Raw genomic sequence first — 13,357 nt, forward strand, 5'->3', positions numbered from 1 at the left:
CCATTTGATCATGTACACGCGGATATGAGTGTCCCTGTTTCTCAGTGCGCATGTAAACACAGTAACACGAACACTGACATAACCGGGGTATGGCTAATAACCGGGTTATTGATGTGCATGTATACGCACTCAATGTGTGTCTCAGTCAGAGGCACAACATTTTGGAACAATCTGCCACTGTCAATAAGAGAAACTCCAACTCTTGCCACCTTCAAGTCCTACCTTAAAAGAGCAGGCTAAAGAAAAACCAGACTTGTGGACACTTTTAGTATAGATTTGTTACTTGTTTTTGCTTTGTTTAAATTTGTGGTGTTTCCTGCCGAGGGCCGACAGATGGAAATGAGCATTCCTGCTATAATCTGGCATATTTACACTGCAATGTTGTAGATGTTCATTAATATGCACTGCCCCTATTAAATAAATAAATAAATATTGATCTGCCTGGAGTGTTCCATCCGTAGACTGTATAAAGAAGTGGACTTACACTACGTTTACACTGAACACATCGTTTCTGTGTCCGCAGTCCTTCCCCATCCACACAGCTTTGAGCATATTTGTTTACGCTTTACAGAAACGAAACTTAAAACTGCATGGCTCATTTGCATAAACTAAGAGCTCATAAAAACAGCTCACTGTTGTGCGCTGATGGTTCAGCTTCTGTCAGACTAAAGGACACGACTCAGTGGAATATGAGTGTTCTTTCTGTGACAGAGGGGTGTTCTGCTGATGGTGAGTCTGTTCTGTGTTTCTGTCGTGTTGGAGATGGTTCATGTTAAACTTTTCAGAGATTATACTGCAGGTCGTACACACACAGACACACGTTTATATGAATGGACAGATATTCTGGCCTCTTAGTGTTTTATCGGTGAATTACTTCGCGGCACATAAACCTACATCAGAGTATCAGTGTTTTGAGGCGTCCACACAGTGCTGGATCAGATCTGTACTCAAATGAATTCATGGGAGCTGGAGGCACCAGGTCGTTCCGTCTCTGGAGCCGTTTTCCATCAGATTAGTGTGAACGAACACTGGATCCACAACGAAAACTCGGAATACTCAAATACGTACTAGTGTGGACGCTTTTTTAAACTACATGAATGTAACAACAACATCCTGAAAATTCTTCTTTCTTCTCTTCAAATTGTCTGTTGAGCCCAAGTCTCCATGAACAGGTTTATTGTAGAGAAGCAAAGACGAGAAAATCTGAACATAAGAAGTTTTGTCTGTTAAAAGACAATAAAAAGCCCAGTCTTTCCTTAACGGTATAAAAAGATTATTATTGATTTTTATATGAGATCACTGCTGCCTTAAATTATGTCCATTCCACTGTTAGGTTTCATATTGTTTAGACCTGGTTTTAGTCCTAGTTTAGTCCCTGTTTAGTCCTGGTTTATTCCTGGTTTAGTCCTGCTTTTAGTCCTGGTTTAGTTCTGGTTTAGTCCTGCTTTTTGTCCTGGTTTAGTCATTTTAGTCCTGGTTTAATCCTGGTTTAGACTTGGTTTAGTCCTGCTTTTAATCCTGGTTTAGACCTGCTTTTTGTCCTGCTTTTAGTCCTGCTTTTAGTCCTGGTTTAGTGCTGCTTTTAGTCCTGCTTTTAGTCCTGGTTTAGTGCTGCTTTTAGTCCTGCTTTTAGTCCTGGTTTAGACTTGGTTTAGTCCTGGTTTAGACTTGGTTTAGTCCTGCTTTTAGTCCTGCTTTTAGTCCTGGTTTTAGTCCTGGTTTAGACTTGGTTTCGTCCTGCTTTTAGTCCTGGTTTAATCCTGGTTTAGACTTGGTTTAGTCCTGCTTTTAGTCCTGGTTTAGCCCAAAATGTGAAAACAAGAAAATACCACCATGTGATCCATTTATTTCAACAAAGTAACTGTAATCCAATTACCACTCACTGAAACAGTAACTGTAACTGAATACAGTTACTCTGATCTGATTTGTACTCTGATTACGTAACTCCGGTACATGTAATCTGGTACTTCCCAACACTGCATGTGATCACTTTGACCAATCAGAGTGAGAGGAGCTGGAGTGGAGCAGAGAAAACTGAAGGATTTTGAGCTGAGAAAGTTTTATGATATAAAAAAGGTATAAACTGCGACAAAATCCAACCTTTCTGAAAACTGTAGGTGTCCTGTCAGCTGAACACGAGCAGTTTGTGATTACATTTTGCTCTAGGGGGAAAATCCTTTCTGGGCCGGAGGGTTTTTTCCTCTGAAGTACCAGTGAGTGTCTCTACGTCAACTAGAGACGGCTACAAGCAGCAACACTCTGCCCAGCTCTTTTAACAGGAAGTCACTTTTTTAAGTTTTAAGTTTAGCTTCAACTGTTGAACTGTGCTCACTTCTGCCCCCAGTGGTGATGGACCAAAATACAGATACAACAACACTTCTGTCTGTCCTTTGTTGTTGTATCTGTACGTGTCTAGAACATAGAACATACATGAGCCTTTACACATCAGAACTTCTCTAGATCTTCACACTTCTCCAATACTTTACACAGATGTGAGTCTGGTCACTTATGAATATTCCAGAGTTCAGATGAGTGTGACTGACAGGTGGATTAGCCAATCAGGGACACCCATGGTCCAAAATGAGGAACAATATCACAGAGCACTGGAAAACATGAGGGATTTCTGCAGAATCAGTGAGTGAACCAATGAGCTCCTTCATTTCACATGCATCACTGAAATAAACCGATCTGATTGGACAGAGGGAGTCTTATATCTCTCTAGAATGTTGAATGAATGAATGAATATTTACTTATTCGGACAGTAATACATATAACATAAAAAAAAAAAAAAAAACATAAATACATAGATATAACACAAAAAGTAACTATTTCTATTCTGTAATAACAGGCAAAATAAATGTTCCTCGTGTCCGAAAAAGGAGTGGGAGGAAGTAAATACTTATTTAACCCCACCCCTTTTTTCTACTGTCCCAAATTAACAAAGAACAAATACAGACTTCTCATTTCCTGTACAGTATAAGCAGTAATTGCACAGTACCTGCATTGCATTACAAATCTAACAACAAGAAATATATGTATATTATGTACACAGATATAGTACACATCATATACACAGATATAATATATACATACACATTATATACACATATACATACCTATATATATATAAACCCATATACATACACTTACATATACATGCACACATATACACTAAGCACTAATTTCTTCCGCACAGTATTTTGGAAATAATGTATATTTGAACAAAGTTTTAATTATTTTTTCAAGTTGTTCCATAATTTCACACCACAAACAGAAACACAAAAGCTTTTTCTTGTCGTTCAAGCCTCTTAAGTTATAGTTTCCTTCCCTTTCACAAAAAAGTAGTTGAAGATTTTTTGGTAAGCGCTTATTTTTCGCTTTATACATGTTCCACACTATGACATTAAATATTTCTATCTCCATGGATATGAGTAAAAATCCATACATCAGTGAATTGGAGGAAATGTGATTCACTGTTAACCTTCTGGGAATAAGACAGATGTGGTTCAGAAATCCACAAAGAAATGAAACGAAGATCTAGTGCTGGACTTTGTGAATCTGCGCACGTGGAGCTGTGTGTGCCCCCTGCTGGGCGACTGAGAGACCACGGCTTTGGAAGACTTCAAAACCATTTTTATTCAGAACACATTTCCTCCTTCAGTGAAAACAGACGAGCAGAGATCCACCTCTCCAAACCAGCAAAGAAGAGCCGTGAAGCAACAACACAAATGTCAGTGTTCGTCTGAATGTCATGGAGCTGTAGAGCCGAGACTCTGCTCTGGTCCTGATGAGGGGAGATAGGGCTGGATGGATGCATGGATGGGTTGTGAATCTAACATTTGGACAGCTCAGGTGACATTATAGGCACAGGAGAGATATCAGGAAATACATACAGTTGTTGTTTTGGAGATATGCAAGTCTAAAATATCATTCCTTGTTTTTGTGCTTAAACCTCAACCAGGACATTTCTTATGTCACAAATCGAGATCCAGAAGTTTTTGAGTCTGTATTCTTGTCATCAAACTGCATGCTTCTGTTAGAATGCTGGTCATGTGGCTTCAGTGGTTTTTTTTTGGTTTTTTTTCATAGTTCATTACCATGGCTGTCAGCAGATGGCAATGCCAAATCTCACAGGGAGCACAACAGATGCATAATTATGTGTAGAAAAATAATTTGACATTTTAAAATGTGAAAACATGAAATGCCAAAGCAAAGGTGCTCAAAAGCATTTTAGAGAGGGGGTAATATGCAAACTCAACTCCAGTTCTGAGTTTCCATCATGTTATAACCACACACTGTATATACAAATGGACATAAGCTGCTGACCCGGATCCAGACAGGAAGTGATTATTGAGTGTGTTTATATGCACATCAATATCCCGGTTATGATTGGGTTTTTTGAATATCCTGGTTTTGTCATGGTGCATGTACACGCAGTACCCTGGTTTCAGTATCCTGGATAAGGCAGTATCCCAGTTACAAGGAACCGGGATATTGTAGCTGGTATATTCCGAAAGTAACCGGGAAACTGTGGCATGTATATGGGTCTGGTCAAGCAGAAGTAAACAGCAAGGCCAAAAATTCAAGTTAATGCATCTGATATAAAAATGTATTGAACAGATACATATGTACTCTAGTTTATGAAACTGTTGACCTTTTTTCTTGTCCATTTTTGGTTCTAAAGTTCCATACGTTTTAAACAGACCATGTCACAGGTAAAGTTTTTAGGCCTTGAACAAGAATTATTTCCCAAATTTCAAAGAGCTGCGAATCCTCTTCAGGTTAACTTTCAAGCTTCATCTTTGACTAATCTACATCTCTAAGTAGTACTTGTGGAAATTAAAACTATTAGGTGTTAGTGTCTGGTAAAACCTGTGTGGTAATTTTCCCTCCGTTACCGACATTAGTTTTTAAATTTTTTCAAAAACTTTACAACAAACAACTTTGAACAACTTGACCCTGTTGGAGTGTAACTCTTTCCTACATTCTGATACTTTACTTATTTCAATAGTTCCTCTAGTTTCTGAATAAGAGACATTTGAATGTCAAAAATCTGCCCCTGTTTCCCTCCGTTACCACTTGACCGGACCCATATGCAGTATCCCGGTTACTGCAACATAAAGTTGAGTGCGCATGCGTCCAAAAGACAAACACTTTTCAGTCTTTTCACCGCAACAGTAGCGACATAAATAAAGTGAGTGAAATCACTGTAAAATAAAGAGCGGCATTAAGCTGCACGTGTACAATCTGCACTCGTACGACCTGCAAACGTATGATCGCTGAAATATTAAACATTTCGAACACAACTAAATTATCTCGAACAGATTCACCATCATCAGCACATCCTCTGTCACAAAAAGAACACACATATTCCACTGAGTCTTGTCCTTCAGTCCGATAGAAGCTTTTTCTTTTCTTTTTTTCAGCACTTATAGTTTATGCAAATGAGTCATGTGGTTTTAAGTTTTGTTTCTGTAAAACGTAAACAAATGTGTCAAAGCTGAATATGCTGTTATCAAATGCACTGATGTGGCTCTATAGTGTTTATGGTTTATATGTTGTAAAGTTGAGTTTATTTATGCAGAAGATTTTAATGAAGAATATGTTGCAGTGTGTTTGGAAACGTTGGGTTTGATCTGTGCAGTGGATTGTGGGATATCTTATAGCTCCCAGCTCCGAGCTTCCTCTTCTAAAGGAGCTCTTGGTTGTTTGTGTTTTTCCTGGTTTATTAAATACATAATTTTTGCGCTTGTACATTTGTAAGATTGTGTCACGAAACCAGGATACTCCATTTGATCATATCACATGGATATGAGTGTCCCAGTTTCTCTGCGTGCATTTATACGCAATATTCCAAACACTGACATAACCGGGATATGGCTAATAGGCGAGTTTCATTGTTGACAAAAGCGCGCGTTGCATGCTGGGAATTATTTTGGTCGGCGGCAAGAAACACTAAATTCAACATGACGGACGGAGCGAGAAAGCACGTAAAGGGTATTGATCCCGGTTATTTATCCACTCTAACGGCAGAGGACCCAAGACCATTTGACCAGAAATTGGTCATAAGCATCGACGGACGACAAATCACCCTTTTCAACCCCGACAAAAGGTGGACCAAACCAAATTTCTGGTCAGAATCACCAACTACCTGGACAAATATTCACTTCGTCGATATCCACAATGACTTGGTGGAAACTCCTGGGCCATTCACAGCAGAAAAGATGAAAACCTCCAAGAGTCTCGATGTGTTGTTGAACTTGTTGGAGTCCACGGTTTGTTAGGATCTTCTACGTTTGCTCTGCGGATGTTTGAAAGCCGTTTAATTCACCATTTTCCTTCTTCCGTGCTTCTATTTGTGCATCCGATAATGCAGCAGGTATTTACCATTATCGGGATAAATACGTGAGGTTACGCACTGTGTTTGACGCTACCGTGTTTCTTGCCTCCGACCAAAATATTTCCCAGCAGCAACGCGGGCTTTTAATAACAATGACGTCAGCTGAAACTCGCCTATAACCGGGATACTGATGTACATGAACACACACTCACTGCTGCGCTTCCAGCTCCAGTTCATTTTCTATTCATAAAATGTCACCCGTCTCTCTGTAACTGCTGCTGTCAGACTCATCATTTTGGTGTTAAAATGTTTGTATTAATCCGCTCTACATCATCCTGGGGTTTTTATTTTGCTATTTTGTCCGTAAATCAAGATATGAACATTAATGACAAATAAGATGCTTTCATTCTCCAAGATTAGCAACGGGTTTGACTGACAGCTCCAAATTTGCCCCTATAACTGCAGCCTTGATGAGCTTCATTTGACTGGAGATGAACACTATGGGTGACGTCACACTCCCTCAGTCCACTTCTTTATACAGTCTGTGTTTATGACAGTGTTCCCTCATCAAAAACATGTCTGAAGTGGTTCCGTAGAGTCACTTGTGCATTTTGAAAGCACCAAAAAGTTACATGGTGATCTAAATATGTTATACGTTACGATTAATTCCACATAGAAGTGTAATAGGGGCAATAATGCGTAATCTGAGTGATCTGATGAGTCTCCGTCTCCTCACGCTCGTCTCAAAGTGCTGATTCTGGGCTGTACCTGACGGGAGCGATGAGAGCAGACTAGCATCACCAAAACAAAGCTCTCAATCAGACACGGAGCGGGAGAGGCATTTGTGACAGCGCTGTCGCCCACACGTCACCCGCACGAGGGGTTTATCGGGGCCAAGAAGGATGGGGTGTCCACAGGAGGCTCCGGGAGGACGGGGGAGGGGACGGGGGAGGGGACGGGAGGGGGAGGGGGGGGGAGATGCCCTGAAGGAGAAGCACAGGTTCACACACTCACTTATTTTACATTACGCACATGTTCCAGCTGCTGTTGGGCAGATGTTTCACTGTCCACCAGTTTCATCAGTTTCATGCATGTACACCCACACAAGCACCTACAGACAGAGCACCTATAGACAGAGCACCTACAGACAGATCACCTATAGACAGAGCACCTACGGACAGAGCACCCTATAGCAATCTACAGACAGAGCACCTATAGACAGAGCACCTATGGACAGAGCACCGTGTAGACAGAGCACCCTATAGAAAGAGCACCTACAGACAGAGCACCGTGTAGACAGAGCATCTATACACAGAGCACCCTATAGAAAGAGCACCTATAGACAAAGCACCCTATAGCAGTCTACAGACAGACCTATAGACAGAGCACCTATAGACAGACCACCCTACAGACAGAGTATCCTATAGACAGACCCTATAGACAGAGTACCCTATAGACAGAGTACCCTATAGACAGAGTACCTATAGACAGAGTACCCTATAGACAGAGCACCTATAGACAGAGCACCGTGTAGACAGAGCATCTATACACAGAGCACCCTATAGAAAGAGCACCTATAGACAAAGCACCCTATAGCAGTCTACAGACAGACCTATAGACAGACACCTATAGACAGAGTATCCTATAGACAGAGTACCCTATAGACAGAGTACCCTATAGACAGAGTACCCTATAGACAGAGTACCCTATAGACAGAGCACCTATAGACAGAGTACCTATAGACAGAGTACCCTATAGACAGAGTACCCTATAGACAGAGCACCTATAGACAGAGTACCCTATAGACAGAGCATCCTATAGACAGATATAGACAGAGTACCCTATAGACAGAGTACCTATAGACAGAATATCCTATAGACAGAGTACCCTATAGACAGAGCACCTATAGACAGAATATCCTATAGACAGCACACCTATAGACAGACAGACCTATAGACAGAGTACCTATAGACAGAGCACCTACAGACAGAGCACTTATAGACAGAGCACCCTATAGTAGTCTACAGACAGAGCACCCTATAGACAAACACCTATAGACAGAGCATCTATACACAGAGCACCCTATAGAAAGAGCACCTACAGACAGAGCACTACAGACAGAGCTACAGACAGAGCACCTATAGACAGAGCACCTATAGACAGAGCACCTATAGACAGAGTACCCTATAGACAGAGCACCTATAGACAGAGTACCCTATAGACAGAGTACCCTATAGACAGAGTACCCTATAGACAGAGTACCCTATAGACAGAGTACCCTATAGACAGAGCACCTATAGACAGAATATCCTATAGACAGAGCACCCTATAGACAGAGTACCCTATAGACAGAGCACTTATAGACAGAGCACCCTATAGTAGTCTACAGACAGAGCACCCTATAGACAAACACCTATAGACAGAGCATCTATACACAGAGCACCCTATAGAAAGAGCACCTACAGACAGAGCACCTACAGACAGAGCACCTACAGACAGAGCACCTATAGACAGAGCACCTATAGAAAGAGCACCTATAGACAAAGCACCCTATAGCAGTCTACAGACAGACCTATAGACAGAGCACCTATAGACAGACCACCCTATAGAAAGAGCACCTATAGACAGAGCACCTACAGACAGAGCACCTATAGAAAGAGCACCTATAGACAGAGCACCTATAGACAGAGCACCTATAGACAGAGCACCTATAGACAGAGCATATCCAGCCTTGTGGCAGAATAGCAGAGTTTTCGTCATTCGTTTCATTTCGTGATCACAGTGACTCCTCCTCTCACTGTGTCTGTGTTCCATCTTTGTGTTGGAGCCTAAACACAGTTGTGTCATTTAATAATATTTAATTTTATTGTTGTTGTTTCTTACTTACCGATGGTCTGTGTGTGTGTGTCTGTGTGTGTGTGTGTGTGTGTGTGTGTGTGTGTCTGTGTGTTTTATTTGTTCACTAAATAATTTGATCTCCATTTTTCTTTCAGTTAATTATTGCTAATCTTATCATAAACTTTGTCTTAGTAATTTTTATTTTTTGTATTATTTTGTGGTCTATAGCTCCTTATTTTAGTCCCTTGCAGGTGCATCGTGGGTAACGTGGAGTGGAACCAACTGTTTTTTTTTTGTTTTTTACCTTTTGTCACCCTTTATCAGTAAATTCCTCTTTTTGTTTGTCTTGACGACTCAGTAGAGTTTTAACTTCACCTGGGTCACTCTCTGTGGTTTCGAGCTTCACAAATGTTAGGACTTTGTGACAGTAAACACAAGAGCTCCTCAGTAACAGCACCAGAGCTCCAGCGTGAATGAGACCATCTCTCCACTTTTCCTTTTACAAACATGAAAACAACACAGTGTAGTAATTTGTAACTGGAGTGATGTTACTGGACAAAACCTGGAGCTTGATATTTATTCAGACAAACTCTGGCCGTGGCCAAGACTGACACTGTGCACCACACAGTTGCTTTTATAAGTCTGAATAAACTCACAAAATTTAAGTCTGTGAGCAGAATGATGCTTTTGAAAAGTTCTGTCTTGTCTCTTGTTTACCCATAATCCCCTGACTCGTGTGTTGTCTGTTGTCCAGGTGATTCCTCAGGCCAGTGTGGGGGAGGTGCACCACGCCGTCCGCACCACCTTCCAACGAGTCAACGACATCTTCATCCCTCCCACCAACCTCATCATCACCCACGTCAGGTAAGATCACAGCGCCCCCTCTGGTGACTGAGCAGATCACACGTGTTTACTGTGTCATCATCAGTGTTAAATGAACATATTTTGTGCTCATGCGTCTCGTGATCTCTCCCACTGCTCTGAAGATCCTTCACTGATTTTTGCTCAAAATATTAGATAAGAGGCATAAAGAGATGAATAAGCCATACAAGAATGGGATTTCCTGTCATTTCATCAAAATAAATGTATACATTTGTGGCAGGAGTGTCTGTTACCTGCTTGTCTCCATGGAAATGTTTTACCTGGAATGCTCCACAGTCTGATATTACACTTATCTGTCTTGCATTGAATTACAACCTAATTCATTTATTCGTAATTAAAGCTCTGATGTAAAAGTGGCAATTGTCTCTTCTAATCATGAGGATAGATTTCAAATTAAGTAAAGTAACTCCAACATGTTTGTGACAGTAGTACATAGGGGTGTAACGATATCCAAGTCTCACGATACGATATCATCACAGTATGAACCTCACGGTACGATATTTATTGTGATATCATGAGAAAGCTCACGATATGGTGGGGAGGCTCATGAATGGGGATGTAACAATATCCAAATCTCTCTGTACGATATTTTTACGATATACATCTCACGGTACGATATTTATTGCGATATTTTGTGGAGGCAAACAGAACTGTGAATATGCTACTTTTTCCTCTTAAAATGCCTTGACAAAACTTAATCTAAAGAACTAAGACTTAAAAGTGTTAGAACAGTTATTTCTTCTTGTCGTCTACACTGACATGGAGCAAAGGATCATGGTCTATGTAGTTCCCTCTGTCTGTTTTTTATCTATTGCTGCACCATAACTCTTCATTTAAGGAAAGAGACTTGTAATTCGATATTTTGTGATGGTCCACGATATTACTGTGAGAACTTTGACGAAACAATATCACGATATTTCGGTTATTGTTACATCCCTAGTACTACAGACAAATTACCAATAGTCTCTTCTATTAAAGATGCACTGTGTAACTTTGTGGTTGGGGGTTCGTCACCTGTTTGTTTCTATGGATACATCATTGCTCTGCCTTGAATGTTCCACAGTGTGACATTAAACCTGGTATTTGTTCAATTTCAGGTGGTTTTATATCTCAAAAATACTTAAAAAAGACATTCTGACTGTGAGTGGGGTTGTATCTCCACAGATCTGACCTGTAACCTGGTCTCCGTGAAGATAGAAAGGTTTAATATCATATTCCAGCAATAACAGCTCCATGGAGAAAAGCATTTGATGGGAAACACTTATCATAATGAAGGTGTCTTAGATTATAACTATGGGTCCGGTCAAGTGTTAACGGAGGGAAACAGGGGCAGATTTTTGACATTCAAATGTCTCTTATTCAGAAACTAGAGGAACTATTGAAATAAGTAAAGTATCAGAATGTAGGAAAGAGTTACACTCCAACAGGGTCAAGTTAAACCTGTGATATTCTTTCAAGTTGTTGACAAAAATTTTTAAAACTCATGTCGGTAACGGAGGGAATGAAATATGCAGCACTTTTTGGGCAATAAATCCAAACAGTGATAACTCTTGGTTCTCACTTACATATCCTTAACAAACTGGTTTGAATATTTGCTTCATATAGTTTTCTACCATATGGTACAAGATTAGGTTGAAAAACCTCTTACTTTTTGAGTAATGAGATTTTTTATGAAGAAAGGTCATGGTAACGGAGGGAAAAGTAACGGAGGGAAAATTGTACAAACAAGTAGAAGGTGCAGGATTTTACATAATTTGTCAATTTTTTTCTTCCGAATACTTTAATATTACTTCAAAATGAAAGGAAACTATTTCTATAAAATATGTCAGTCCTTCCAAGCAAATTTTTATTATTTTAATTTTTAATTCTTTTTTTTTAAATCATGTACCTTCATCAACAGTTCAAAGATGGAATAACACAAGATATGATGAAATACATCCATTTATTTACATGATTTGCAGGTCAAATTTGGGAAATAATTTTTGTTCCATGTTTCATACATGGTCTGTTTAAAACGTATGGAACTTTAGAACCAAAAATGGTACAGAAAAAAGGTCAACAGTTTCATAAACTAGAGTACATATGTATCTGTTCAATACATTTTTATATCAGATGCATTAACTTGAATTTTTGGCCTTGCTGTTTACTTCTGCTTGACCGGGCCCCTATATAGAGTAGCTTCTTTAAAATGTCCAGAAATCCTCCTCACTCTCCTTCTAATATTTCTCGATGCAGGTTTGCCTTCCTCTTCCTGAAGAACGAACCGGCCGTGCACAAAATCGACTTGGAGACGTTCCACCGAGTGAAAACCATCAGCCTGAAAAACTACAGCTGCATCCCCCAGAGCATGGCCTACACCCACATGAGCGGCTTCTACTTCATCCAGTGTCAGAACCTCCACAAGACTTTCAAAACCCCGCCCCCTCAGCTCCTCGTCGACAGCGTTACGGACACTGTCATCGGACCCAACCTCAACCTCTCGGGCCCGGCTTTCGTCTCGCCTGATGGCCGCTTCATCATAACGCCGCAAACGCAGAATTCTAAACTAACCGTCCAAACTGTTTCGTTCCAAGGAGAGCTGCAGCTGAACCAGGAATTACACAACGCTTTGGCGATTTCCGATTTAGTTTTCCAGCCTTCGTTCACGGAGTCCAACCAGCATCTAGTGGTGGCGACGTCAGGTACGGGAACGGATTTGCTGTTTGGAGATCTTTCGTCGGGAAGAGTAGAGGTGTTAAAAAGTCTAAAACATCCGATACCGCTCGAGGACTGGCCGTGGGGCGGGCCGAATCGCGTCGTCGTTTCGAGCGGACCGTTTGGACAATACCTGGTCACGCCTTCTTCGGAATCGCTTTTCGTTCTCAATGGGAAGCAAAGAACGCCGCACTGCGAAGTTTCGGACATTAAAAGAGGGAACACAGTAGTTTGGGTCGGAGAGGTATGAGTAACAACAAACCAGGTTCATTTCTAACGCAATGGGAAGAAGGAAAAAGATGGCGACGGAGAATTAAGTGGACTCAACCCTAGAACTGAGCGCGAGGAGTATTTGGGTTTATTGTATCAAAGTAACACTAAAATAGACAAAACATAAGAATTGTGATGTGGGAGAAAGTGTCTCTGTGCACTTGTACATTGCTGCACTTCCTTCCATGTTATCACAGCAAATAGAAGGTTTTATTATTAACAAACTACGAACTATGCACAATGTTCACTTTTTTTAGAGTAAAAAGCTTTCTGAGTTTATCTTTCACAGTGTCTCACCCGTGCTGCATACTTAGTCACCCGCACCTGTCCGTC

The 13,357-nt window shown here is 40.6% G+C and overlaps 1 protein-coding gene across 1 annotated transcript in view; it reads left to right on the forward strand.

The window, feature by feature from the left end:
* fstl4 (follistatin-like 4) overlaps nt 1-13,004 on the forward strand; it is a 433,986-nt gene extending 420,982 nt beyond the window's left edge. Inside the window, exons 14-15 of the mRNA XM_055148279.1 lie at nt 9,933-10,042; nt 12,296-13,004. Of these exons, the coding sequence (XP_055004254.1) occupies nt 9,933-10,042; nt 12,296-13,004 (819 nt within the window). The remainder of the gene's footprint in view (nt 1-9,932; nt 10,043-12,295) is intronic.
* Nucleotides 13,005-13,357: the final 353 nt, after the last annotated feature.

The sequence above is a fragment of the Boleophthalmus pectinirostris genome, unplaced genomic scaffold (assembly GCF_026225935.1).
Source record: "Boleophthalmus pectinirostris isolate CB_2022bp ecotype Guang Dong unplaced genomic scaffold, ASM2622593v1 HiC_scaffold_12, whole genome shotgun sequence".
In the NCBI taxonomy this organism is placed as follows: domain Eukaryota; kingdom Metazoa; phylum Chordata; class Actinopteri; order Gobiiformes; family Gobiidae; genus Boleophthalmus; species Boleophthalmus pectinirostris.